The sequence below is a fragment of the Mustela putorius genome, unplaced genomic scaffold (assembly GCF_011764305.1).
Source record: "Mustela putorius furo isolate JIRA1106 unplaced genomic scaffold, ASM1176430v1.1 tig00000592_pilon_pilon_pilon, whole genome shotgun sequence".
In the NCBI taxonomy this organism is placed as follows: domain Eukaryota; kingdom Metazoa; phylum Chordata; class Mammalia; order Carnivora; family Mustelidae; genus Mustela; species Mustela putorius.
Window position 1 is genome coordinate 7,735,652 of NW_025421426.1, and position 27,856 is coordinate 7,763,507.

The window sequence follows — 27,856 nt, forward strand, 5'->3', positions numbered from 1 at the left end:
CCAGCTTTTAAGATGTCAGGTTGACATTTGTGTTTGAGGGTAGAGGCTCAGGTACAAATTGGAAGGACCGTCTAGATGTCAAGTGTGTTGGCCACGCTGGTGTCTTCTGAGTACTTACTGGGTGCCAGGTATTTTATGCTATTCTATTACTTCATTTTTTTTTTTAATCAAAGATTTTATTTATTTGTTTGACAGAGAGATATCACAAGTAGGCAGAGAGGCAGGCAGAAGCAGGCTCCCTGCTGAGCAGAGATTCCCGATGCGGGGCTCTATCCCAGGACCCTGAGATCATGACCTGAGCTGAAGGCAGAGGCTTTAACCCACAGAGCCACCCAGGCGCCCTACTTCATTGGACTTTTGCAGTAACGCTGGGATGTAGATGTGTCGTTATTCCCACTTTACAGCCAAGGAAATGGAGGCTCAGTGGGATTAATCGAGTGGCAAAGTGGAGAACTGGGGTCAGGTTTTGTCTTTTGAGTTTCAACCTCTGTACATAGAGCCAAGTGCTCTATCCCAAGGGTGCTAAGTCAGATGTCTGCAAGGTAGATGAGTGAAATGAGCTGACTTGGCGCCTCGGGGTGCTCCTGTCCGCTCTCCAATGTGGGAGTGTGCATCCATCTGATTGCTCACCAGCAGGACTGTGGCTCGGCCAGTGTTGCCCGGATCTACCCCCCCGCCCCTCCCCCCCCATAAGAACACCTGACTTGGGAGATGTGGTTGGTGCAGGTCAGTTTCTCAGAGCCCACGTGGGCAAACCCAACAGCACACATCTCTGGGTCAGAAGTGGCTTGTCAGTTTGCATTCTCTGCAGGAGACTGCTCACAGTAAAGCTCCTTGCAGGATTTTTGGCCACACGAGGCATGACTCAGAGCAAGCCCCTCCAAGGCCAGGGACTTGAAGTCTGAAAAATGATGGTCTCTGGGAGTTCACGTCTCCATACAAAGGCTCCCCTGTTTGGGCTGCTTGCCTCTTGATCCTGCTCTGTGTGCATTTTGCGGTAATGACTGTGGTGTGTGGATGCCAGGCTGCCAAAGCTGAAACCATTTTTAAAAATGTCTGTGTAATGTCACCCGCACAAGGGAATGAGCCACTTGGAAACTGTGCACAGATGCAGCGGAAGCCCGAGATATTAAAATCTTGAACAGTATCATTCTTGCTGAGATTTGCCTGGGTTAGGGATATGTTTTCTGAGACAGGATGCTAGAGAAAATACAATTACAGCAATTTGCTAACCAGCCCCAGACCTTAATTAGTACAGGATCCTTGTTCTCACTGTTGTATGTAAATGAAGACTGTTTCACAAAGGGATTGTTTATGAGGATGGCTATGAGATAGAGACCTTCTGTCATTTTTTTCCCCCCTAAGGAAACTCTTTAAGAAAATATAACCGTAAACATTCTTAAATCACAGTGTGATGCAGCAGTACTGAGAATTTTCTTTTAAAAAATGAGCATCAGTATTTTTAACTGTATTTTGGCTCTTCTGTAGCCCAAGAAATGCCATCCCATGCATGTACTGTGCAACGGAAAGCATTTATTTGTGAGTTAGATTACCAGACTGTTACTCTCCTAAGAAGGTTTAACATGTCCCGGAACTCTGCAGATGTTGGAGAATGGCTTTCCAAATGAGAGATCTACCCTCTCTCGGCCAGAGTGTCATAGGCTGTGCATCTGTTCGTGGGATCCTGTCGCCCTGTGCGTGCAATTATGTTTTGTGGTTCACTTGTGGAGAACTTTGTGTTTGCCTCGTTTTTTTCTTTTGGGGGGGGGGCATTTCTGAAGCCTGACCCATGCTATTATGTTTATGTGACCTCTGTTATTCCAGAAGACTGTGATCTAAAATGGACCATTTTCAACATTAGTTTAAAAAGAACCATGTCCTTTTCTTGCTCTAAATGCTCGTAGCATTAAGGTACCAGGTCTAAGGTCTTTGAGAGATCCTGGCCCTTTTTTTTGCCTGAAGCTTTCAAATAGGTTTCTTCCCTTGATGGTGGGTCCTTTACCATTGACTTGAGGGGAGCAAGTTTGGAGAGTCCACGTCTCCTAGTGGGGGTGGAGGGCAATATCGTAGGGCCCTACCGACCCCTACCCCAAGGTCCTTCTACCCATCTCCAGCTCTCCTGGGAACCTAGAAACCCAGAATTTCACAGACTTTAAGAAAAAAAAAACAACAAATCCAAACCAAAAGCTTTATTGAGATACAATTCACATATTGTACACATCTCCATTTTAAAGTACACACTTCACTGGTTTTTAATATGTTCAGAGTTGTGCATCCGTCACCACGATCGATTTTTAACATTTTCCTCATCCCAGTAAGAAGCCCCATCCCCATTAATAATCACTCCCCATTGTCCCTTTACCCCAGCCCCTGACAACCACGAGTCTGCCTTTTGTCCCTGTGAATTTGTTTATTTTGGTTGTTTCATATAAACGAAGTCAGAGTCTGTGACCTTTTGTGTCTGACTTCTTAGACATAATGCTTTCGAGACTTACCCCATTGTAGCATATGTCAGGACATCATTCTTTTTTTTTTTTTTTTTTTTAAGATTTTATTTATTTGACAGACAAGTAAGGCAGAGAGGCAGGCAGAGACAGAGAGGAGGAAGCAGGCTCCCCACTGAGCAGAGAGCCCCATGCAGGGCACGATCCCAGGACCCTGGGATCATGACCTGAGGGGAAGGCGGAGGCTTTAACCCACTGAGCCACCCATGTGCCTCAGGACATTATTCTTTTTATGGCTGAAGAATGCTATGTTGTGGGTATATCATGTTTTGTGTTTCCACTCATCCATCCGTTCAACTTGTTCCCACTTTTTGGCAACTCTGAGTACATGTCGATGTGAAAATTTTGTACGCGTGTCTGTGGGGATAGATGTTTTCGTTTCTCTTGGTTATAAATGTAGGTAGGAGGAGTGGGGTTCTGGGGGTCCTAGGGCAAGTCTGTTGAACGTTTTGATGAACGTTTAGACTTGGAAGCACACGGAACTGTCTCCCACCTACCCTCTTGTTGACGCTGCGTGATTCTACTCGCCACTCTCCCTGTGTCTGGCCTCTTTAAAGCCAGATTTCTTACGAGAAGTGTCTGTATTCCTGTCTCTTGGGTTCCTCACCTCCCAGTTGGTCCTGCTAGCTCCGTTGTGCCTTCTGCGTGGGCCCTCCATGTGCGCGTCTTAGCATTCTCCGTGAGCTTCCTGTGGACGGAGCTTCTTGGAGACTCAGTGCTTGTTGCCTTTTCCCGTGGAGCTTTCCATACTTTTCCACCTCGATCTGACAGACGCACTGGACGGTGCCCTTCATCCTTCTCCTGGAAACCATCTCTTCCTTGGCTCTTCTTTTGCCACCTCAGTCCTGCTTTTCCTGGCCCCCTCTCTGCTCGTCAGCCGTTAGATGTTGGCGTTGTAGAAAGCTTGGCCCTGGCCTCCCCTCTCCCGGCATGTTCTCTCCCTGAGTGATCTCGCCCACATTCATCGCTTTGTGACTCACACATTTTTTATTTCCAGCCTAGATTTTTTCCTGAGTCATGAGGCAGAGAGGGCCAGCCGTCTACCTGACCTCCCTACCTGTCTGTCGTTCACGGGTGTCTCGAACTTGATGTGTCCCTAATTGATTTCACCTCCCGCCCACCCCTCCCACCCTCAACAAAACACCTGCTAGGCGGTGATGGATAAGATAGAGATAAATTCTCTAGGTCAGAGATAAGGGACTTCACTCTTAATTCTTCTGTCCTTTTGCCTTTTTTGTGTCATTTTCCTACAGTGTTAGGTCCTAAATATCATTCTGTAGGTTATCCCTCTTGACGGCAGTGGTTTGTTAATTGTTCCTTAGGTCTCTGTGCCGTCCACCTCCCAGTCCTTCTGAAAGAAGCGGCTCCTATTTGAAGCCCTTAAGTGCTCTCTCTCCTTAGTTTGAGGCTGAAGATCAAAATCCTAAAAGCCCCACGTGTTGGCCTCTGTCCTCCCTTTCAGCTTGCTCTGGGTTCCCCTTTTCTCTCCTACTTGGGCCACAACGATCTTCGAGATCAGAGAGTGGCATCTGTAACCATAGAGTCTTTGCTCCTACCTGGGAGATCGCCCCTCTCTTCTCTCCTAACCTCCCAGCCCCCCCCCCCCCAGTCGAAGGCTCCCAATGAGGGTGGGTCCTGCCTTTTGTTTTTCTTGATCCCGTTATGGCCGGTGGGTGTTATGGCCGGTGGGTCTTTTATTACCACCGTGCCCATTCTGGTTGGTGTGCAATAAATATTTATTTCCAACGAATGAGTGAATGGCTTGACTTTGTCTATCAGATGCCTAGAACTTTTATCCTGGAGAACGAAGTAAAAGCAGCCTTTCAGCTAGAGAGGGTGGCTTTGTTTCCAGCATAATCCGTGCCTGGAAATAATTACCCAAGCTCAGATGTCTGCTCTCTCTGGAACGATTGGTGGCCTGTCTTTCTTTCCCCCCAGGGACATAGCACTCTTGGAAATGGCCCCCTTCCCTCTGATTCTTTCCTTCCCGAAGTAGTAATACCACTCTGGTAGGGCCCTTTCTAAAACACAATTCCGATTGTCCTGCTCCTGCTTGAAATTTCCAAGGACTTCTAAAGACTACAGTCTTGAGCAGAGAGAGATTCAAGGCCCTACGCCCTGTCCTTTCTAGGCTTGGGTCAGCATCCCTGCAGACCTGCCATGCCCATGGCCCTCTACAGCCTTCCATGCCAAGTGTGGACCCTGGGATAGTTCAGGTTCTTGCCTGCTCCTCGCTGAGGCACACCTTAGCAGGTCCTTCTGGTTTGCTCTCCAGGTGACTGCCTTGCCCTCACCTTCTCCACATGCTTGGGGACCCACGCCCTTCCCCCTCCTACTAAGCCATCATTTACACCTCCTTCTATGGAGTCCTTTGGCTTCCAAATCAAAATCACCCTGGAAAGTCCCTTAAATTGCCCAAGAAGGTACAGTAATCAGCTCTGATCAGGCATTCTTACACATACTAAAGGCTTGAGAATTTTCAGTCTAGACTGAGGAGGAAATCAAACGCAAGTCCATCAACCTATGTCTAGGCATCAGATCATGATGCCTTGAAGACACCTGGCAAATCCCTCCAGGAGGGAATGGGGTTGGAGGATTCAGGAGGTCCTGTCTGCTTGCTTGTCTGGCTGGCTCTCTTGACTGCTTAATACAGAGCTGCTTATTGCTATGCTGTCTGCTCTGTGGGGCTGTTTACATTTACATTAATTAAAATTAAAAAAAAATGAGAGTAGTACCAGCCGCATTTCAGTTGCCCAGTTGCCGCGTGGAGCTGAGGCAGCCTCATTGGGCAGGCGTGGGTGTAGAACGTTGCTGTCATCGTAGGAAGCACTGTTGGGACAGCACTGCTTTGGAACTTTAATACCTTGGGGGGGTGCTGTGCTGGGTGCTGTGCCGGGTGCTGCGGGTGAAAATAACCTAGTCCGGGATTGGCGCAGCATAGAGTACGCTGAATAGATAATTATGACATCAGGGATGAAGTTTTGCTTGATCAGACTCTCTTGGGCCTCTAGTTTTTTCCAGAACTTCTGCCAAGGGTGTGCATGGCTATCTCCCTGTGTTCTCAAGTTGGCATTTCTTTTTTTTCTTTCTTTTTTTTTTTTTTTTTTTAAGATTTTATTTATTTGTTTGACAGAGAGAAATCACAAGTAGTCGGAGAGGCAGGCAGAGAGAGAGAGAGGAGGAAGTGGGCTCCCTGCTGAGCAGAGAGCCCCATGCGGGACTCGATCCCAGGACCCTGAGATCATGACCTGAGCTGAAGGCAGTGGCTTAACCCACTGAGCCACCCAGGCACCCCTCAAGTTGGCATTTCTTGTCCAGGCCCCATTGAACCGACTTTTTGCCAGGCCCTTTGGCATCTCGACATGCTAGCTGGAGGCAAATAGCCCAGGGTATGCTGGGGCGCCGACTCCCCGGCCTCCCAAAATAAATCCTCTGTTGTCGAATTCATTTACCTATGTGTCTCTTCGCTTGCCACTAGGTCTGTACCAGGTCTGTCTGTCTGTCTGGGAACACCACGGCGCTAGTGATTTGTAGTAGCTGTTCAGTGTTTTTTGGGTAAAAAGAAAAAAAATCTCCCACGAAATATTAACTCATAAAGGGAAGAAAATGGATCACTGGATTTCCTTTTCCAACAAGAAAGGCAGTGCATCTCTTTGAGATATAGGCAGACCATTCTAAGGACCCAGAGTGGGTCCCACAAGACTGCACCAAGAAGATCCTTGGCCTCTGGAAGAATAGGAATCAAATACAGACAGGAGGAAGAGAGCCGAGTTTACTGAATAATGTGAGAGAAAGAGTAGGGCAGACAGGGTGTCTGGGAGACTCTGAAAAGAGGAGAGGTGGGTCCGCCTGCTGCTTGGGGTTGGGGGTTTACACTGGACAAGGGTCCGGGGCAGATGCTCCTTCAGGAATCCAGGGTAGGGTCCCATCCGGGTGAACAGTAGATGTTACTCCTTAAACCGTCCAAGGCAGGGGTGTTGATGCCGGTGGTTTGTTCGAAACTCATGTCCTCCAGCTCGGGATTCAGTTCTTCTTAGATATTTTCAGGTGTTTTGGGGCCTAGGACGAAACTCAACTCTGAGAATGATTCACTGTCTTGCTTCCCCCTTGAGACGGGGACGTCACTTCTTTGGTTGACTCAGATGCAAGGTGAAATGTAGAACAGGAGTAAATGGGGCCTAGCAGAGAAGCAGCAGAGAGAGAGAGAGAGAGAAACTATCTTTCCAAATGGTCCCTCATCTCATTTGTAACTAGGCAAAGTATACACAAAGAATAAGCTAAAAATCTTCTCAAGCAAGGTAACCGGTGTTAACAGTTTGATGTGTTTTCAATTATCCTTTCTACCCCCTTATAAAAATATAAACTAACTTACACTATAGGGGCGAAAAAGTTCTCTCTTCTTCTAGAGTCATTGGCTGGTCTAATAATTGATGTAAGACAGATTAACAGGATGAAAACAATAAACACAAGTTTATTAATGCTTGTTCATATGACAGGCCCAGAAAGAGGGTAGCTCCTTGCTATGGCCAAAGCCATTACCTGAAACAGACACCGTCTTTAGCAACAGGACAGAAGGTGTTGGGGGTGGGGAGTCCATGAGGGGAGGTCCCCAGGAGACTTACAGGGAACAAGGGTCAGGTTGTTATGCAGATTTAAGTTGTGGTCTTCTCCATTGATAAGAGTTTCGAGAGATTTAGTCATTCCCCTTTTCCTGGTGTCGCTGGGAAGATACTCTTACAAATGGAGATTTTTCTGATGCTTGTTAAAACATCTCTTGCAAAAGGGTGATTTTTACTTGGTGTTTTCAGAGCTGCTGCCCTGTTTCCAGGTTCTTTAAAGTAACCCACCTGAATTAATGCTTGTGCCAAAGAGCTGTATTTTGGGGTGGTGAGTTCTGCTCCCCTGAGGTTGAACTGTCTGGAACTTGGCTGTCCTAGCAGAGCATCCCATAACTCTTCTCCCTGCATTTGCCTTGTCCTTCTCTGCTTGACGCTGCCTTTAAGAGATTTTCAAGGTGAGATTTAATTATCTTGACAGTTAAAAAATAATGGAGGCCTTGGCAAATGGGGAATATCGTGTTGCGTCCTAAGGGGGTGGGCAGCCCGGGAGGGATGTTTTGTGTGGAGAAGGGGACCGTCCCTGTGTGGCCAGGTCTTCTGTTCCGTTGTTTTTGTTTTTAAGAGAAGTTAGTAGTCTGGATTTATTCTAGATGCCGTGTCCCCCGATTTTAAAATGTCGGTGACTGAAATTTTAAAAAATGTGTCTCCCAGCTGTGAGCGGACTGAATTCTGCCAGCAGTCAGTCCCTCATTGGGCTACCAGCAGCCCGGGCAGTGGCTGTAGACCGACTGCGTCGCATTGAGGTCCCCGGATCATGATGTCAGCTGTCACTAGGTCCCTGTTCCTAATGAGACTGACCTGGTTTTGTCCTACATCTCTTCAACCACCTCCAAGAACCAACCTAGCCAGACACAGCAGGCTGAAAACAGGTTGCAAGGTCTTGAGTTGGGACCAGACACACTTGTTGCTGGGAATTGAATACACGTGTGTTTAAAATCTAGCCTCCAGTCAAGCTTGGTGGTGTGGGGACAGATTTAGGTTCTCTCGACTCAAACCCGAGAGCGGGATGGAGGGAAGGTGAACCTGCCCTGCCCACGCTTGGAGAGGTGTTCACGCCCCCTCTGGGTCCTGGCATCCTCTTGCAGGGACAGAATCTACATCCGAGCCAGGATTAAGGGAGGGGTTGAAAAGAGATCCTCGGGCTTTCTAAGGATCTGCTGCGAAAAAGGGCAAGAATCGGGACTGAAAAAAATTGGTTAAATGGTCATCACGGTGGGGGGTCTCCCAGCAGGGAACATGTTTTCCCTGGAGAAAGTCATTCCCCCTCTTTAACTCTAGATGACTCCGAGACAATAGCTCTCAGCAGGAAGAATGCCGAGCTGGGAAATAGGGGGCTTGTGAAAAACCTCCTGAGTTCCCCCTCTGGTCTGTCAGTAATTGTGTGTAGCTGGGCCGCCCCATCCCGCCCGGTATTTAAATCCTTAATCCCCTCCTTTTGGGGGAAATGGGCTCTTTAGGCAAGAAACAGAATGCAGAGTACCTGTTGAGATGTGAATTCACTCTCTGGGGCTCTGGTTTCTAGGTTTTGGACCCTGAAATGGCCGGGTCCTCTCTGATGTCCTCTTCCCCATGGACTTCATACCGCTCCTGCCTTCGTGGATTGCTGGGAGAAATTCTTAGAAAATTCTTAGGCTGGGGACAGAGATCAGGAGTTTCCTGTGAGTCACGGCTGCTGGCACACCTCAGACCTTTGCTAACCCTCTCCTGTTGCTCATTTACCTGGTCAGATGTGTGCCCTTGGGGACACCTCTGAGCCAGGCCCTAAAGCCAGGCCCGGTGCCACACGCTGGGCCACTGCAAAGAGAGACAGAAAAACCGAGATCGAGGTCACCTTCTGGAGGAGACACAGAAAAATAAGTGAATCAGGAAAAGAAGAAAATAATTTTCGATAATTTTCAGTGAGAGATCGCTGTTAAGACAGCAAGAACACACACACACACACACACACACAGTCTCTCTCTCTCTCTCTCCAGGATGGTAAGAGGGCAGAAGGTTGCAGAGTGAGGTTTGAGCCAAAAGCTGAAGTTGCCAGGTATGGGAAGGTTGAGCATAGAACATTCTAGATGGAAACGTCAGCAAGTGCACAGGAGTTTGTCTTGTGAGAGGCCACTGTGGTTAGGGTTCAGTGGATGGAGGAGAGCAGGTGAGCAGCTGCGTGAGGGCCTGTAGGTCTGGATAACTGTTAGGTTTGTGCAGTAAGTCCCTCACGTAGTTAAAGCAGGGGCTGCCCATCTTATTCAGGTTGGAAGAAGTCTGCTATTGAGGGTAGGTGAATTAATTTCCTGGCTCTTTGGTGCTCAGACCAAGGAGGCAGCAGTGCAGGTGGGACTGACCAGGAACGGGCAGAAGATGGGCAGGGGAGGAACACCCCTTTGCAGGGCACTTGCTCTGTGCCTGGGACCGCGTGAACCCTGCAAGGCTGGGCCCCATAATACCTTCTGCAGACAGCTAGCCTGCTAGCCATCTGAAGCCAGCCCTCTTCCGGCTTTTGAGAGCCTCACTTGAGGAATCAGAGGGAAGAAGTTCTGTGGGGAAGGGAGGGATGGGGTACTGAGGGCCACCTGGACTGTTGGGGTTTTCATCGGGGAGGAGATGCTGAGCCTGGCTTGGTTGAATCTGTGCCAGCCAGAGGACTTGTTGTGAAAGTTTGACTCTCTTCGGTGAACTGGTTTTTTTTTTTAAGATTTTGTTTATATATTTGAGAGAGAGAGAGTGTGTGCACCAGCTGGGGGAAGGGCAGAGGGAGAGGAAGAAGCCGACTCCCTGCCATGTGGCTCGATCCCAGGACCCCGGGATCATGACTCGCCAAAGGCAGCCCCTCAGTGGACTGAGCCACGGAGGCGCCCTTCAGTGAACCTTTTCAGAAACAGTCAGAGAAGAGCTAGTTTGGTGCAAATCAGCGGGGAAGGCATGGAAAGAGTTGGGGAAACCGGTTTGAGCTCTCACAATAAAGTGAGATGCTGTTCGTGGGACATGTGCTGTCTCCTTGAATTCTAATAACCCTTTTAGAAAGATTCTGCTGGTTGTCGCTGAATTAGCGTAGGTACAAAGAGACCAAGGAACTTGCCAGAGGATTCACAGCTGGCAGGTGGCGGTACTTGGAATCAGACCTAGTGGTGTGGTTGCCGGGCCCACACACTGAACAATAAATAGTGCTGGGCTGTCCTTGGCCCACAGCAAGCACGCCTTCGGTGATAGAGAATTGCAAGGTAGCACTGAAAACGGTAGGGAAGCCCGTTGACCGGTGCAGTGAGGGCCCTGGGGTGGGAGCCAGCTGCCGTGAGTCGCCCGCGTGCTTCCTCGATGGAGGTGGCCTTGAGCACATACGTGTGCTTGTCTGAGCCGCCTCTAACAGATGCATGCAGAAACCCCACCCCTCGGGAAGGAGTCCTCAGAGGACTCATCAGATCACGTCTCAAGAAATAGTAGGTGTGAATCACCGAGTTTTGTTTGAGAGGAAAACAGAAATGTTTTTCTGGCTGGCTACACCCTTTCTTCTGACTCGTGTCATTCACAGACCTCGTATTTCTCCTGCTCAGCTTTTTGTCTGTGTGTAATCGATACGTCTCACATACTGTGTGGAATATATTTTCCATCCGCTTGCTGTTGGCCAGCCACTTCATCGCGGGCCTGTTTTCCTCTGGGCCTCAGTTTCTTCGTCAGTAAAATGGGAATACTCAGTACCTACCCTCTGGTAGAACCCAGGCCGTGAGTAAATACACTGATGGTGTTTAGAACAGTGTTTCCAACTGTCAGCTATTATTATTATTATATATTATATATTATAATATTATTATAATTTTCTCTGCCTTCCCTCCAGGGCGGGGACCTTCTCCCTACAGTTCCCTGGTTAGGCTAGATGTCTGGGAGTTGCTCAGTGACTCGAATATTTGACTGACTGATTCCGTTGTTTTCTTCTGTTTAAAATGTGCAGTCTGGTAAAATACTAGGCATTACGTTCCCTCTTAATGGGTAGAGATGCCTCTTTGGGTGGCGCATTTACACAAGGTCAGACCTGCCTGGCCACTCACAGCTTAGCGGAAGCTTCTTGACACCAGGATCTCTCAACCCCGGCCCTTATTGACATCCTGGGGCTGATCATTCTGTCGTGGGGCGGCCGTCCCGTGCCGGGTAGGGTGGTCCGCAGCATCCCTGCCTCCCACCCACTAGAGGCGAGGAGCGACTCCTTTCTTTCTCTTGTTGTGGCAACCAGAAATGTTTCCGGACGTTGCCACGTGTCTCCTGGGGAGACCTGGTGAGAACCACTGCTCTCTGCTGTTCTGAACACCCAGGCCTCCTCCAGGCAGCTCCTGGGGAATGCCGGGACCATGTCCTGAGCTGCTTCCACGTGCTGGGTGCCTGGGAATGCAGAGGTGGGCCTTGGCATGGGGTGAGCTCCATGCTCTCTCATCGCCACTTAAACATATTTTACGTGGCCCAACCCATGGTCAGAAAGAACCAAAAGACGAGTCTAGCATCTCCTGATTTCCGGGTGCGTTCCTCCAGGCCTTTGCAAACCCAGTTTCTTTCACTCGGGTCTATTTCTGGCCTTTTTTCACTTAGAGTCTGTTCCATGCCAGGACAGAAAGCCGAGATTTCTTCTTCCTTCCATTTCATGGCTGCGTGACGATTTTTTGCATTTCAGTCTGCAATCCTTGCTGAGTCAAAGGATCACCATGAGCTAACTGTCCCCTCTTCCCCCGGGGTCTTAGCACTTTCCCCAGTTTTGCCTGAGGTGCCCTTGCACGAGGCTAGCGCCGGGTGCCGCCGGGTGTCCAGCCGCCCCCGTTTTTTTCATCTGAGCCTCCTCACTTCCCTTCTCTCCCCTCAGCCCACTTGCCCACGTCAGCTGCCACAGACAAGAGTTGCCTTTTTATTTCTGAGCTGGCTCTCCGATGGCCGCGGCTCCCTGCCGCCATCTGAAAGCCACCCACCATCACCTGAGCTTTCTAGAAGCTGAGCTGCGCTGGGGGTGAGGGGTGGGGTAGGGACCAGGCTCAGCCCGGATAAAAAATGCAGACGGTCTGCGTCACCAGAGGAGCCCTCCCCGCGCGACCAGCTACGTAGCAAAGGCCAAAGGCAGCCGGTTACTCCACACTTTTCTTTGTGGTGACTTGGCAGAGTTAAGGGCCTCAAACATGTACACACGTTGGACGCATGCAGCCTTTTGGGCCTGGGCCTGCTGCGGGGGTGGGTGGGGTGCAGTGGTTTCTGGCCTGAGGTTGGGCCTTGGGCCCCCCCCCACCCCCCCACTTTGTGCAGTGTGAAAGGGCTTGGCATTCTTGAACCAGGAAATTGCTGTTGAGTTGTTGTCGGTTTTCCAGAAGGCCTCATCCCCCGGAGGGGGAGAAGGGGCTGGGTGATTGGAATTGCCTGTAGTTGTTGAGGGCAACACAGTGAATTCACTTGTAAATCAGCCTCTCTTCCCGGGCTGGCCGGCAATTTCAGCCCTTGCCCGGCGGGCCGAGTTTGGAGGCTTTCCTTTAACATGTGAATGTGCTTTCCCCCGCCCCCTTCTCTTGTCTGCCTGATTTTCGGGGTGGGGACCGGGAGAGGGAGAAACACAGGGACACCGGGTAGTGGGGGGATGGCTTTCTCGGCCCCTAGGAGAGGCATATGAGAAGTAAAGTTAATTTGATAATTATTAAGGAAAAGAAAAAAGAAAAAGCTCAAAACACCTTCCCATTGTGAACCACCACACTCCCTTCTGGACTTGCCACTCCAGCCAGTGGGACAATGGCGATCTGCGGCATTTATTCCCACCCGGTGCAGTAAATGGCTCCTGGGTGAGTGCGCGAGGACTCTGGGCTTAGCCGAGCTGCTGGCTGTCGAGGGTGATAAATTAGAGCCGAGAGCCTGGGGACATGAAGGCGCGTCCCCTGCCTCAGACTGCCTCACTGCAGAGAGGTGAGGGTGACCTTCTCGCGCTGGGCCACCTAGTGCGTACAAGACAGGGGCTGGCCTGGTAAGTGGTGACTCTTAGCCTGTCCTCTTTGCTTCTTCCTCCTCCCCCTGGGAGAGGCTGCTGAGGATCCGGAAGCAGGAATGTCTGCCGTGGGAGAGCCTCAGTTCTCTTTCAAAGAGAGGGGAGGGCCTCTGAGCAGCAGAGCTTTCTCAATGGCAGGTAAGCGCCCCTTCCCAGGGTTCCCTGCCCCTCGCTTGCTTTGCCTCCGAGGTCCTCGGGATCCCTGCGACAGTGACAGTTCCCCTCATGTTGAGAATGACCCTTTTGTTCCATGGCCTCATTCCCATCCAGCCCTTCTTTTCCTGGTCCGGGTGAGAAGTTCACATTCCCAGGCAGGGAGGCCTTGGAGAAGCCTGGCTGTCCTGGAGGAGGCTGTGTAGGCCCCTCGGGCAGGCTGTAGCCTGTCTCCAGGGGGTGCGGTTCTAGACACTCCGAGAGTGAACGGATTACTTGTTTTCGTTCCTGGGTTCCTCGTGGCTTGGGAATTATCTGCTGCAAGAAAAACGCTGCCCCCTTCTCGTCCCCGTAACTTCGCTCCCCGTTTCTCATTTCTGCTCTGGGCCCGAGGGAAATTCCAGGCTCTGCTTTCATGATGATATACTTACTGGCTGGAGAAGGCTCTCCAGTTCCTGGGGATCAGAGGCCTGCATGGGTACCTGCTCTCTGTCCTTGGGCACCACGCTGACATGATAAGCTGAGCTGCGCTTTGCCATTTCTGGGAGAGCGGCAAGTGGTCTTGCTGGCAGTGGGCTCTGCAGAGGGCTGGCAGGGACCGGGAGTGCTGTCTGCGCGCGCCCTCGGGAGCCCGAGCCGGCGCAGGCCTCTGCTGCCCGACCGTGCCTTCGCAGCTCCGGGAGGCCAGCCCGACTGCTCACAGTCTGATGGAAATGGAGAAGCCATGTCCTGGGCTCGGTCCTGTCTCCACGTTTCCAGAATTCTGACCTTCACAGGCGCTTCTGAGGAGACTAGGCCTGGTTTTGCAATGGGAGGGGTGGGGAAGGAGGTGAAGAGGAGGAGGAGGAGGAGGAGGGATGATTGTTGGTTTGAAAAAAACATCTATCCTTCTTGGAGTGCTACTCTTTGCGGGCATTATGCTGAGAGCCTCCCAGGACTAGACTCATTTAATCCTTTTGTAATTCCTTAAGGTGCCCTGATCTCCATTCTGCCAAAGGACAGAGGCACAGAGAGGTTAAGTAGCTTCCTTGAGCTGCACTGCTGGGACCTGGTTTCTCTGAACGTGCGGTCCAACTTCCGGGTGGGGTGGCCAGCTGTCCCGTGTTGTGTGAGACTGTCCGTTTCCTTTGTGGCCCACAAGGCCCGTTTGTTGAGTGGCTTTCTCTTCATTCAGGCCCGGCAGGCTCTCCGTCCACATCATGAAGGACATTTAACGCCCACAGAGACACGCCAGAGGGCTGATCCTCCGGGGGAAGCGCCTGGCAGTTCAGCGGGGGCCCTTTCCCTCTCCCGAGGAGACAATTCCCTGTCATGGTGTGTCATTTCCCAGACTCTGGAGAATGTCAAAGGCGGTGACTCAGGTGCCGGATGTGGGTGGGGGTTGGGGTGCCGCCGTGGCCCAGTCTGGCAGGCCTGGCTGGAGAATGGAAGGGGGACATGGGGGGAGAGGGGCGCCGCGGGAGCGGAAATGACCTCGCAGGCCCCCTGCCCCCACCCAGCCGTTCTGTGGTCTGGGCCTCCGGGTGGTGCCACCATGGCGAGGTGAATGCAGTTCCTGGGGAATTCAACCACCCTGCCAAGAAGCCCCAGGCCGCCCCCTGCAGTTGTGAGGGAAAAAGGCCCATGAGAGTGTGCTGGGAAACGTAGACCCTGTGTGAGGAGGCCATCTTCTCCGTGTGAGGCCCTGTGTGAGCCTCCTAGTCCCATCACCTGGGTTCAAATCCCAGCCGCCTGGCCTCTTGTGTCCTCTTGGGCAAGTGACTTAGAGGGAAGTACACCAAAGGGATTTTGAACAAGGCCCCCTACATTGTATGTAATAAGAGAAAGCCTCAGCTGTTAATACTTGTGGCTCAGGAAAGCTAAAAGCCTGGGTTATCTTGAAGTTCCGGTGTCGCTTAGGTCAGGGGACATCTCGGAGGGGCTGAGTGGGATTATTTCTGGCAGTTCACGAGACACAGGTTGGAGAAGGATCTCATCAAATGCCTGGTTCCTAATACCCCGTAGGCCTTCCCATATTATTAAGATTTCACTGAAATGTCACAGGAGGGGAAAGTTCTGCTGTTTCCTGCTCCATGCCAAGCTGTTCTCCTGAGTCACAGCTCTGTCCTTTGCCTGGAGGAGCTGTCCTCCCTTGCCCATGTTAACTCCTTCAGAACCAGACTTATTTTGAGGGAGAGGTGGTAGGAGGCAGAGAGGGTCCCTGGTGGGCCTGTCCCATAGTGGAATGGCGCCAGGCCCTGCTGCCTCACAGAAAGGACTTTCAGATCTAGGCTGAGCCATTTCCCTGGTGATTCAGTCCACGGTGGCTGTTGTCAGCCTTCCAAGTTTATAGAGGAGATGCATTTAGCAATAAATCCTCGTCAGAATTAAATCATTAAAGAAGGGGGAAAAAAAACTTGACTCAGCTTTCTGGAAAAGGTCCTACACAGGCGGCTTTGTTGCCATGGCTACAGCAAAGCCCACGCCCACCATTCTGTCACCACCCAAGGCCTAGGAGTGGTCTGGTTTCTAACTCAGAATGCTGACTTCCGAAGGTCTGTGAAGCCAGTTGGTGTTTCTCGCTTTTGTCCTCCAGAGCCTCGTGGAAAGCCTCTGCCTTTGACAGATGTGTCTTGCTTGGGTCCTGTTCCACTCTTGCCCCTTGGACGCAGCCGCCGATCTCTCATTAGCTCTGGAGGGAGTCGGTGTGTTTGTAGCCAGGAACAGAACTGAGGTTTTTGTGGTTTGCTGGGATTAGAAGGTTGGGGTCCTCTCCTGTACGGGCAGCCTTTGGTCAGAGCCCTCCTCGCTGAGCAGGACTCCAGTTTCCCCTTTGGTTTCCTGCTGGGCTTGGACAAAATGCTGTCTCTGGCTCAAATTGCTTCTGTGTGTATTTCTCCCCTCTCTCCGCTGGAATTAATGAATTTCAAAGTTCAGAAGGGACCTTAAGGTGGTCTGGTTGTGTAGTTTTAATCTTTAGTGTTGATGACTCACTTAGGTAGAGTAGGCGTGGCCTACCAGAAGTTGCCTCCTTGTACAGAACCGTGGCATGTGGTTTGTGGGTCCTGGGAACACGTTCACGGACTGCACAGGAGAAGTTCAGCCTGGTCTCTTTTTCCCTTCTCCCATTTTGTAGATGGAGCCTGGCGTTTTCTCCTGTGTTCGCTGTCTTTATTCTCCTGCTGTGCCTCCTTGCCCAGCTTCTGTTCCCTTAGCCCCAGGCCAAGCCCTCAGGTGGCATTGGGGCAGGAGAGGAGGTGGGTTTTACCAGTAGTGAATCCTGTTCCACACGAGTGAGAAAGAGCTTCGAATGCCTTCCCCTAACACCATTCTAGAGCATCTGAAACCAGTGTGCTCCCTAATTCCTTGGAGGGCTCCTTAAACCACAGATGGCCAGGTTTTCCTCTATAGAGTTTCTGATTTATAGCTCTGATGTAGGGCCTGAGAATGTGCATTTCTTACAAATTCCCAGGTGCCACTGCTGCTAGTGTGGAGACTGCTTCCTGGGATCCATCGTCCCAGGGGGTTCTCAGCTACTGGCAGGTAACTTAGATGCTCAAGGAGGGGCTGCTGTCCTTTCTGGCTCCCAAAGGCTGTGTTAAGTGTTGGCTATGCTGTGTGGATCATCTGCCTTGTTCTCCTGTTCTAGCCCAGTGATTCTTCAGGAGGCTGGTACCACCCCTCTCTGAGTGCTTGGGAAGGACGTGGGGGTGCCTTTCGTTGTCAGTGTGTTTGGGGGCGCTGCTGGCGGTGAGTAGGAGGATGCCCAGGTGGTCCTTGCAACGAGGAAAGCTGTCCCTTCCAAAATCAGTGTGCTCCATTAACAAACATGGAAAGACACGAGTTGTTTTTGTCCTGAATGTGCCCTTAACTTTTCTGCTGATATGTTTTTGCTCATGTCCTTTCCTCTTTAAAATATCCTCAGTGGCTCCGTTGGGCATCTGACCCTTGACTTCGAATCAGGTCATGATCTCTGGGTCATGAGATGGAGCCCTTTGTCGAGCCCCACTTCAAGCCCCATGTCACCCCCCACCACCCTGCGCGTGCTCTTTCTCTCAAATAAGTAAATCTTTGAAATAAAGAAGTGAATAAAATACCTATCCTCAAATGAAACAAAATGTAACAAGTATCAAAAGTGTTGCCTAGTTAGTTGCTTTCAGTGTTGTCTGGTCAAGGTGCCATTTCTTCTGGGATGCATCTCCTTGGGGCCCCCAAAACACCTTTCTGTTTTTTTGTTTTTTGTTTTTTTAAATTCTTTTTAATAGGCTCCACTACCCAGTGTGGAGTCCAGCATGGGGCTTGAACTTCAGACCTTGATCTCAAGACTTGAGCTGAGATCAAGAGTTAGACCCTTGAGCAGCTGAGCCACCCAGGCACCCAACCAAAACACCCTTCTTAATCACACATCCTCTGACATTTGAGCAGGGTTATTTGGGTTTTCCAGCTCTACGCTGAACAAATCCCAGACTGCAGTCCCCAAGCCCATGGTGGTGGGTCCCAGCTTTGTCCATCCGGTGACATTGTTTTTCCTGAATCAGGCCTTCCGTCATTTGCTCGTTCCTGGCTTTGGTTTGTACCTGCTGCCTTTTTGCATGCTCCTGAACTTCCTAAATGCCTCACTTTAAATTTATTTTGATAAAGTCATCTACACTCATGATAAATACAGTTTACAAGGGTACACAGTGAAAATGATCCCTCCCCTTTCTCCTGCATGTTTCCCTACCCCCGGGCAGCCGCTCGTCCCAGTTGAGAACTCCGTAGTAGTTTTGTGTTCATCTGGGAATGTTCTAGGCTTGTGCAAAGTTAGATTTCTAACGTTGTTTTTGGAGGGTGTGCGTGTCAGTCTTTTAATGGCGCTCAGTGTGTCCTGCTCTTTTGCCTGATGCAGAAGCTCGCAGATAGTCATGGATCTGTTTGCATAGAGGTGCCTCCTTATTCTTAATGGCTGGGAAATATTCGACTCTATGGGGGGGGGAGGCGCCTGGCTGGCTCAGTTGATAGAGCATGTGGCCCTTGATATCTAGGTTGTGAGTTCAAGCCCCACGTTGGGCAGGAGATTATGTAAAAAAATGAAATGAAGAAAGAATATTCTAGTGTGTGCCTATGGTATGTTATTAGACCAGTCTTCGATTTGTGGACATGGTCGTTATTTCCAGATGGGGATACAACACTCGGTGTCTCATTTGAATCACCTTAGGGGTGCTTTGCTTCCTGTGACTGTATCCGTAGCATGCATTTCTAGGTGGAGGAAGTGAGCCTTCACCGATGAGGGCGGAGAGGGGTAAGGACCTCTGCTGGGCATGAGAGAGAGGAGGCTCTCTCTAGGGGAACGCCAGGTCCAGGCTCTGCCTTTTCGGGAAGTTTTCCTGTTAAACTTGCTGAGCAGTGACCCAACTGAGCTGAAGCTCCTGTGCTGTAGCATTTGGAGATTTTCCTTCTTACACCCTAGGGTTGTTCCCCATGTGCCTCGGGGCCATCCCTTCAGGTTCTCTGGGCCTCCACGTGTGGTATGATCCTCCGAACTCTGGGGTCTGTCTCCCTCAAGGTGCCTGTGGTTAGCATTTCATTTCCTCAGGGGGCTGTGTGTCAGTGCAGCACCCGGAACACTTGTTCGGGGTTTTTCTGAAGTTGCCCGGTGAGACGGGAACGTTCCATCCTGTGGATCAGCTTTTGCCGAAGTCGTTCACGGTCTCCTTTAATGAGCCTGCTTGGAAGATGGTCTTTCAGGCAGAAGGAGACCCCTAGGAGGCCTTGCACGTGTCTGTACTGGGCCGTGTTCATCTGCCCAGGGGCCCCTGTCCACACGCAGAGGCTGGTGACGCACGGCGCGTCCCGCATGCTGGGGCTTGCCTGTGAGTTAAAACTGGAGGAGGCACATCGTCAGTTTCGCGTTGGGGATAGTCGTCCTTCTGGATTCCACATCCCACCCCATCCCCTGTGCTCTCGCGTAGCTGTCTTTCCTTGTGCCTGTAACTTCTCTTTCTCAGAATGTAAGGCACACCACCCTGGGCCCTTACTTCGTCCTGACGCTAATGAGACAGCCGGAGGGCATGGAGTGGACCCAAGGCCTTGCAGGTGAAGATGGGGTGCTGGTGGAAGTCTCTGGGCTTAAATGAGACGCTGGGAGAGTAAAAATGGGAGGGAATGAATCGGCAAGGGTTGGTGGGCTGGCGCATCACAGAGGAGAAACCAGGAGAACGTCCTTTGTGTCTGACCCCTTTGGAGGAAAGTCCCAAACAAGCACACCACCATCACTGTTGTTGTCTTTCACAAAGAAGTATGTATGCCTTTGATTTCTGGAAGTGTGTGGCCTTTCTGGGCTGCCCTTCCTGGTTTCCTGGCTGTTGCCATCAGGCATGGGTACAGGAGAAATACTTCTTTGGGATGAGGATGGTACTAGGGTCTCTGTGACACAACTCACGGTCAGCAGGGACACTGTAGAGAAGGGTGGGGATTTTGGCAAAATGGTGAGTACATTTCCAACTAAATAAATGGCTCACTGGTTGATACACAGAGCAGTCTGGGACCATAAGGCCACGCAGGCCCCAATTTGTGTGTGTTTTGTTTTGTTAAGAAAAGCCAGAAGTCTAGGTGATTATGTGAAGTTTCTCAATTTTTTTTTACTATAGCAGTGAATTAAAATTTTAACAAAAATGGTATGCAGACTGAAGAAAGAGTGTGTGACTTTTGAGACCGTTAACCAAAAGGATGGAGGGAGTGTATTCTAGGAAGATGAACAAATGAACACTACAACGGCATTGGGTCTGGGGTCGGAATGTCTTGTGTCCCACACACCCTCTCCCTGGGGGGCCTCGGCCTCCCTGATGACTGCTTTAAAATACGTGGTCCTGTGTGTCTCTTTCAGATCCTGGCTCCACAGAGAGAACAGCCCAGAAAAGAAAATTCCCCAGCCCTCCGCATTCTTCCAATGGCCACTCGCCACAGGACACATCCACAAGCCCCATTAAAAAGAAAAAGAAACCCGGCTTACTGAACAATAACAATAAGGAGCAGGTAAAGGGCCGCTGGGAATGGCGTCCACACCAGCAGGACAAAGGCGGTAGTGAGCAGTGCTGTAGCTTTCCGGGTGTTTCTGACAGCCTGTGTTCTTGGCATTTAACAAGCTGCCTTGCTCCAGCTGTCATTTGTATAAGACAAGAAGGGCAGTTCCAAATGGGTTTGTGTAGAAATTTCCAGTGGCTTTTCCAGATCTGTTTTGGGGACAGGGCAGTGACCCAGATGAGCTGAAGATACTGTGCTATAGGATTTGGGGATTTTCCTTGGATTTCTTAACTTAACACTCTAGGGCTGTTTTCCCCAGGTGGCCTGAAAAGTTTTTCCTGCTAGGCCATTTCGGTAGAATGGGGCTGAGGCAGGCTCTCCCCTCCTGGTCTCAGCTTTCTCATCTGTAAAATAACAGGTTTAGGTCTGTGGTAACGCAGCTGCTGGCTCTACCCATTGTCTACTGTCCTCTTTGGTAATTGGTCACCATTTCCTCTCACTGCGCATCACCCCTGGGGCGATCAGAGTCTTTTTCTGGAACCCGTCCACCTGCAGCCGACACCTCTCAGCCAGATAGGAACATCCATTAGCTGTCTTAGATCTTAAGAGACTTAGCTTTAAAATTCTCTGATGCAGGCTCAATACTCTTCTGATATAAAAAAAATGGTAGATGCTTTAGTGGTCCACAACATCAGATCTCCTAGCCCTGGAGGAAGCAGAATGCCCCAGTGGTTCTGGGAGCATTTCGGTAGGAATTCCTCGGGATGCCTTCATCCATCTCGTGCATTACGGTGTGCCAGAGTGGGCCCTGGGGATCGGAGGTTGAATAAAACAAGGTTGTCGCTTTCCTGGGAAGAACCTAGCAATGGTTAAATGTCCAGAACTGGGAGAGGGGTGCATTTCTGCACACTAATCTATTTCCATGCTCAAAATTATATAGCGAAATGCCAGCACTGCCTTTGCGGTGTGGCCGTGGGCAAGTTAACCTCTTCGTGCCTGGTTGGCCTAGCCACTGGAATGGGAGGAATGGGATTTCACGGGGTGTGGTGATGAAATGAGCGACACATGTCAGTCGTAATAATAAAAACAAAGCCAGGCTCGATCCCAAGTGGAATAATCACACGAGCTTGGTGTGAAGTAATGAAACGGCAGCCACAGAGATGTTCTAGATCTGTGCTGTTGTGTGTAATCGCCACAAGCCACCTGTGGCCATTGAACACCTGCAGATGGCAAATGTGACCCAGGGACTGGGTTTTTATTTTTATTTTTTTCCTTTCTTTTTTCTTTTTTTAACCAAAAAATAAGTTTTTATTTATTTATTTTATTTTATTTTATTTTTTAAATTTTTTTTTTTAAAGATTTTATTTATTTACTTGACAGACAGAGATGACAAGTAGGCAGAGAGGCAGGCAGAGAGAGAGAGAAAGGGAAGCAGGCTCCCTGTGGAGCAGAGAGCCCCATGCGGGGCTCGATCCCAGGACGCTGAGATCATGACCTGAGCCGAAGGCAGCGGCTTAACCCACTGAGCCACCCAGGCGCCCCTAAGTTTTTATTTAAATTCCAGTTAATATCGAGCGCAGTGTCAGTTTCAGGCGTACAGTGTGGTGGTTCAACACTTCCCTGCAACGCCCAGTACTCCTCACAGTACGTGCACTTGACTTCATCCCCACCCCCCACCTCCCCTCTGGTCACCAGCAGTTTGTTCTCTCTAGTTAAGAGTCTGTTTCTTGGAGGAACTGAATTTTTAATTTAATTTTAATTTGTTGACTGCCTGTGGCTTATAGCTACTGTGTCGGATAGTAAAGGTCTAATGAGATGGGAATCCCGTTAAAAGAGAAGAAATGGGTCCTGAATAAATGTCTCAGGGACTGAGAAGCACATGCAATGTGCTGGTGATAATACTACTAAGAGGCGTGGGTTGGCCATGTGCCACTTCTTGTTTTAAGGCATTTTTCTGAGCTCCTGTTTGTAATAATCCCGTGGGAAAGGGCTGCATTGTGACCATTTTACAGATGAAAACACGGAGGTTCAGAGAAGTTAAGGTGTCTCCTCGGCCTCAGAAGCTGCTTCGGTCTGGCTTGAAGCACTGATGACGCATCCCTGTCACCCAGAAGCTATCCCATAGCTGCTGGCAGTGAAGACTAAGCAACACAGACGGGTGCCTCGGGGCTCAGTTGCTTGAGCATCTGACTCTTGATTTTTGGCTCAGGTCATGATCTCAAGGCGCCTGAGGTTGAGCCCTGCCTCGGGCTCCACACTGGGTTGGATCCTAGAAGAGATTTTCTCCCTTCAAAAAAGAAAAGAAAAGAAAAGAAAAAAATAAGAAGAGAAAGAGACAGGAAGGCCACAGATAATCCCCAAACCTTAACTTAGCTAATAATTTAACTTCCTGGGCAAACTCTCCCTTACCAGGTACCAGGAAGGCACGAGGCGGAGTGTCCGGTCTTTGTAGAAAGCCTTCTCCTTTGGCCTCTCCCTGTGTGTGCTCACGTGAATCACACTTTTTGGAGTGTGGCTTGTACCTCTCTTTCTGGAAGCGGATCTCCTTGGGGAGTCCATGCATTTTCTTCTCCCGTCCCCATCCATGTGTTAGGACCATTTCTGTAACACTGAAGGCTCATGACCTCAGGGACACATTTTTCAGTCCGTGTCCCCTTCCAGACTGGCAGCTTCCAGAAAGTGGCCAGTGTTTGGTGGGTGCTGTCACAACAGTGGGGGGTTGGAGTTGCTTCTCGTGAATATATAGCACACTCTGGGTTTGGAAAAGATGGGACTGGGAGGGGCTGGACATGGGGCACGATTACGCTCCTCAATAATTTGTCATCCTCAGTATTAATAGAAGAGTTTATGGGACTGTTGCACAGGGGAAATGCCGTCGGGTCCTAGAGATCTGGCTCTTTCTAGCCCCACTGTGTCTGGGAGACTCAGAGTGGGATCCTGTCAGTTGCTTGCCCATCTTTGAGATTTAGTTATCTTGTAAAATAGGGGTTTGGGCTGGAAACATCGAAAGGCTGATTGTAGGTTTGTTTTTCAGCCTAAAACTCCCTGGGGCCAAACAGTCAGGAGTTGGCAGAGGATAAACGGGCTTCACTGCAAAGAAGTGACGTTCCTGACCCTTGACCCCATAATTCATTCTAGTACATAATATTTGCACTGTAGCAGCAGCCTCTCTCCTGTAACAGTCTGTTTTTCCTTAAGGGGAACTTAAATCCCTTAAAAAAAATTTCTTCTGGACACTTTCCTTTTCCTCTTTCTTTCTTCTAGAATTTTATAGCATTACAAAATTATGGAATTAAAAGCAAATTGTAGGTCTGTAAGTGCTGGGTTTTACCAGTAGTGTAATTTCTTATTCACCACCATTTGAAGATCATGAGATTTCAAGTAACAACTTATATTTTTGGGTTCTTACAGAAACTCAGAAAAATCCAGCAATAGTTGGAGTGGAGTAGAGCCTGCCCCTTTATTTTCTTAAATTTTTAAAAATTATTTTTACTAACATATAATGTTTTATTTGCCCCAGGGGTACTGGTCTGTGAGTCATCAGGCTTACACATTTCATAGCACTGTAGCACATAACCTCCCCAGTGTCCATAACCCAGTCACCCTCTCCCTAGCCCCCAACCCCCAGCAACCCTCTGTTTGTTTCTTGAGATTAAGAGTTTCTTCTGGTTTGTCTCCCTCCCAATCCCATCTTGTTTCAAGATTTCCTTCCCTAACACCGCCCCCCTCAAATTCCTCATATCAGGGAGATCATATGATAATTGTCTTTACCTGATTGACTTAATTTCGCACAGCCTAATACCCTCTAGTTCCATCCATGTTTTTGCAAATGGCAAGATTTCATTTCTTTTGCTGAGCCTGCCCGTTAGACACCGGGTGTTCTAGTTTTCCACCTTCCCCAACCCTCCCCATTGTCAAACTCTGTTTGCTTTGCTTATTCCTACTGATTCCGGCTCTTTCAGGCATTCAGGTGCCTTTGAATTTCGGCGTATATCAATATGCTTCCCTCCTCTTCTCATTTTCTTTAATTTATTTTTTGTGTTCAAAAAAGGGATAAAGCTGGGCGCCTGGGTGGCTCAGTGGGTTAAGCCGCTGCCTTCGGCTCAGGTCATGATCTCAGGGTCCTGGGATTGAGTCCCGCACGGGCTCTCTGCTCAGCAGGGAGCCTGCTTCCTCCTCTCTCTCTCTGCCTGCCTCTCTGCCTACTTGTGATCTCTCTGTCAAATAAATAAATAAAATCTTTAAAAAAAAAAAAAGGGATAAAGCTTTTCTTTGCTTATAAAAACAAGCAACCCCCACCCATTTTTCCTTTTCTGGTAGACTTTTTTATTACCAAATGGAGATAGGGGTTGAATTTTTTTTTTTTTTTAAAGATTTTATTTATTTATTTGACAGACAGAGATCACAAGTAGGCAGAGAGAGACGGGGGGTGGGGTGGGGTGGGGAAAGCAGGCTCCCAGCTGAGCAGAGAGCCCGATGCTGGGCTTGATCCTGGGATCATGACCTGAGCTGAAGGGAGAGGCTTTAACCCATTGAGCCACCCAGGTGCCTCTAGGAGTTGAATTTTTAAGGTTGGACCTTATTTCATCCATTTTTCATATATTAGGAATTCAGTAATTTTTAGGGGAGTTGTAAGAAGAACCTTAAAACACACTTTGTTTTTTGGAAAAACAAGTATTTAAGGCTTATAATTACTATTATTATTTTAAAGATTTCATTTATTTATTGGACAGAGAGAGCGACAGCAAGCAGGGGGAGTAGCAGACAGGGAGAAGGAGAACACGCTTCTCGCCAAGCAGGGAGCTTGATGCAGGGCTCAGTCCCAGGACCCTGGGATTATGACCCAAGACAAAGGCTGATACCCAACTGATGGGGCCACCCACATGCCCCTGTAATTAATTTTTTAAAAAAATTTTATTAATTTATTTGACAGGCAGAGATCACAGGTAGGCAGAGAGAGAGGTGGAAGCAGGCTCCCTGCTGAGAGGAGAGCCCGATGCGGGGCCCGATCTCAGGACCCTGAGATCATGACCTGAGCCAAAGACAGAGGCCCAACCCACTGAGCCACCCAGACGCCTGCCCTATAATTTTTTTGAAAAAGATTTTATTTATATATTTGAGAGAGAGAGAGCATGTATGTGCAAGTGGGGGGGTGGGGAGGGGCAGCGGGAGAGGGAAAAGCAGACTCCCTTGATGCGGGACTCCATCCCGGGACCCCCGATATCATGACCTGAGCCGAAGGCAGATGCTTAACCGACTGAGCCACCAGGAGCCCCTACAATTACCTTTTTTTTTTTTTTTAAACATTTTATTTATTTATTTGACAGACAGATCACAAGTAGGCAGAGAGAGAAAGGAGGAAAGGAAGCAGGCTCCCCGCTGAGCAGAGAGCCCAATGTGGGGCTCGATCCCAGGACCCTGGGATCATGACCTGAGCTGAAGGCAGAGGCTTTAACCCACTGAGCCACCCAGGCACCCCTACAGTTAGTTTTAAATAGCCTTTTGGTCTAGTGGTTTCACTCTGTAGGAAAGGTTTGAAAACTTGGAGGTGCTTTTTCTTGGGATTGGGCTGGGGAGAGACAGCCTAAAGCCTGGAAGGACATTCCTGGCGTTTTGTGGAAGATCAGGTTGCCAGATACCCTGCGGTAGATGTCCGAAGAAGTATCTTTCTGCGAATGACTTTAGGACCTTCACTGCAAAATAGCCACTCTAATTTTTGGTTCTTGGGACATTTGACTAGGAAGATTCCCTTCTGAAAGGTTTTACCCCTCCTTCCCATCATTAAAGGCTTGAGAATCTGTTAACAGATTGGGTGGCCATAGGTATACTTTCGATCAAAGAGGGAAAAGGAATGATGGGGCTTCCCCTCACTGCCTTTGAGTATAGGATGAGCTAGATAAGTGGGTGAGCTAGGTCTTACTTGTCAGGCCCGTGCATTGTCTTAACAACTAAAAAATACTCACAGAAGTTCCTTGTTGGGCTGGGGTAGTGTATTAACAGTGGGGACAGCTGAGGGGGGGTCTAGGCTTGCTGGCTTCTTCCTGAGCTCTGGCCGCACTGGGGGTGTGTGTTCGCCTCGCTGTCTCCATCACTGGAGCTGAGCGGGGGCTGCCCCTTAAGATGGGCCCGAGTTCTGCTGCTCGCTGTTGTCTCGCCAACGTCCCGGCTAAATGCCAGCGACATTGCTCACACTGCAGGGCTGGGCAGTTTTTCTTAGAGCAGAGACATATTTTGCAGCGTTGGTGCTTTAAGTGGAGAAGAACAAAGGCTGGAACCAGGATTGTTTTCATTTCATGTGTGTTACCTCTGTGGTCCATGTAAGAATTTGAGCTTGTGGTCCTCCCGTGTCTCCCACATGCACCCCGTGCTCACCCCCACCAGAGGACCCGGTCTCTGCTTTACGCAGACCAGGTGTCAGCTGACTACAGCCTGTGAGCCAGATGCCGCCAGAGCCTGGTTTTGAAAATAAAGTTTTATTGGCACATAGCCACATTCTTTCATTTACATATTGTCTGTGGTTGCTCTTTTGCTACTGTAGCTGACTTGAGTCCTTGTAATAGAGACCACATGACCTGCAAAGCCTTCAGCTATTTGCCTCTTTTTTGTTGTTGTTGTTTATAAAGATTTTCTTTACTTAGTTAAGAGTCACACGAAGAGAGAACCTAGGCGGAGAGAGGGAGAAGCAGACTTCCTGCTGGGCAGGGAGCTCCACATAGGGCTCGATCCCAGGATCCTGAGATCATGACCTGAGCCAAAGGCAGAGGCTTTAACCCACTGAGCCATCCAGGCACCCCAGGTTTTTCCTTTTTTAAATGTCCCATATTTGTTATCGGACTATTTTTATGGAGCAGGAAATGCAAGCGGCCCATGAGGCAGATCTCTGATGGATGCGGAGGTTACCAGGCGGCTGGTTCTGAGCCACAACAATGTTGCTTCAAGAAAGAGGGAACAGGAGTGCCTGTTCCCTCTTTCTTGAGTCCCACATGGGGGGGGGGTGTCTCTGCTCAGCAGGGAGCCTGCTTCCCTTCCTCTCTCTCTGCCTGCCTCTCTGCCTACTTGTGATCTCTCTCTGTCAAATAAATAAATAAAATCTTTAAAAAAAAAAAGAGGGAACATCCTGAGGAGGGTTTGGGGCAGCCTGGCCCACACTCCTCAGGACTTCCCACCAGGAGCACCCACTCCCACCAGGTGTGGGGTGAGGGCAAGGACAAGGGGGGGCAGGGCTTAACAGCAGACGTGGCAGGAGGGACCTGGGTTGCCAGTCAGGAAGATTGGCTGGCCTGTTCGATTCTTCCAGTTTCGTTTAGATCGGCTCTTCCTGTGCTATTATTAACTTGCTGAAAGGAAGTCAGGCAATGAACTATGGCTTACTGCATTGTTGCAAAAGCCACGAAAGTATTCTGGAAGACCTCACTCAGGTTAGAAATAGATCCTGCTTGCTTGACATGTGGAGAATTCTCTTTCCGTTTGAGGATCTCCTCCTCTTCCTTCCACACCTCGCCTCCCTCTTCTTTCTTGACCTCCTCTTGGTCGTCTTCCTGCTCCCCTCCTTAAAACTCCCCTTCAACCTTTTCTTCTGCCCCAAATGCACCAAGAATTTCCTAGGCAGAGAG

General features: G+C 49.6%; 1 protein-coding gene and 1 long non-coding RNA gene across 21 annotated transcripts in view; one reads left to right on the forward strand and one right to left on the reverse strand.

Annotated features, from left to right (window-relative positions):
• Positions 1-27,856, forward strand: part of ZMYND8 (zinc finger MYND-type containing 8) — a 140,155-nt gene that overhangs the window by 31,962 nt on the left and 80,337 nt on the right. For 18 of the 20 annotated variants that reach the window (XM_004746254.3, XM_013053216.2, XM_013053205.2 and 15 more), the window contains one exon: positions 20,107-20,255. In XM_004746254.3, coding sequence (XP_004746311.1) covers positions 20,107-20,255 — 149 coding nt within the window. Of the gene's footprint in view, positions 1-13,117; positions 13,248-18,325; positions 19,317-20,106; positions 20,256-27,856 lie in introns of those variants that run through there. The other 2 variants (XM_004746260.3, XM_013053209.2) reach the window with 2 other exon arrangements.
• Positions 6,259-9,015, reverse strand: LOC123392617. The gene is made up of 3 exons (XR_006607359.1): positions 8,604-9,015; positions 7,352-7,500; positions 6,259-6,682 (listed from the first exon to the last, which is right to left on the reverse strand). It is a non-coding gene; the product is annotated as an uncharacterized LOC123392617 (long non-coding RNA).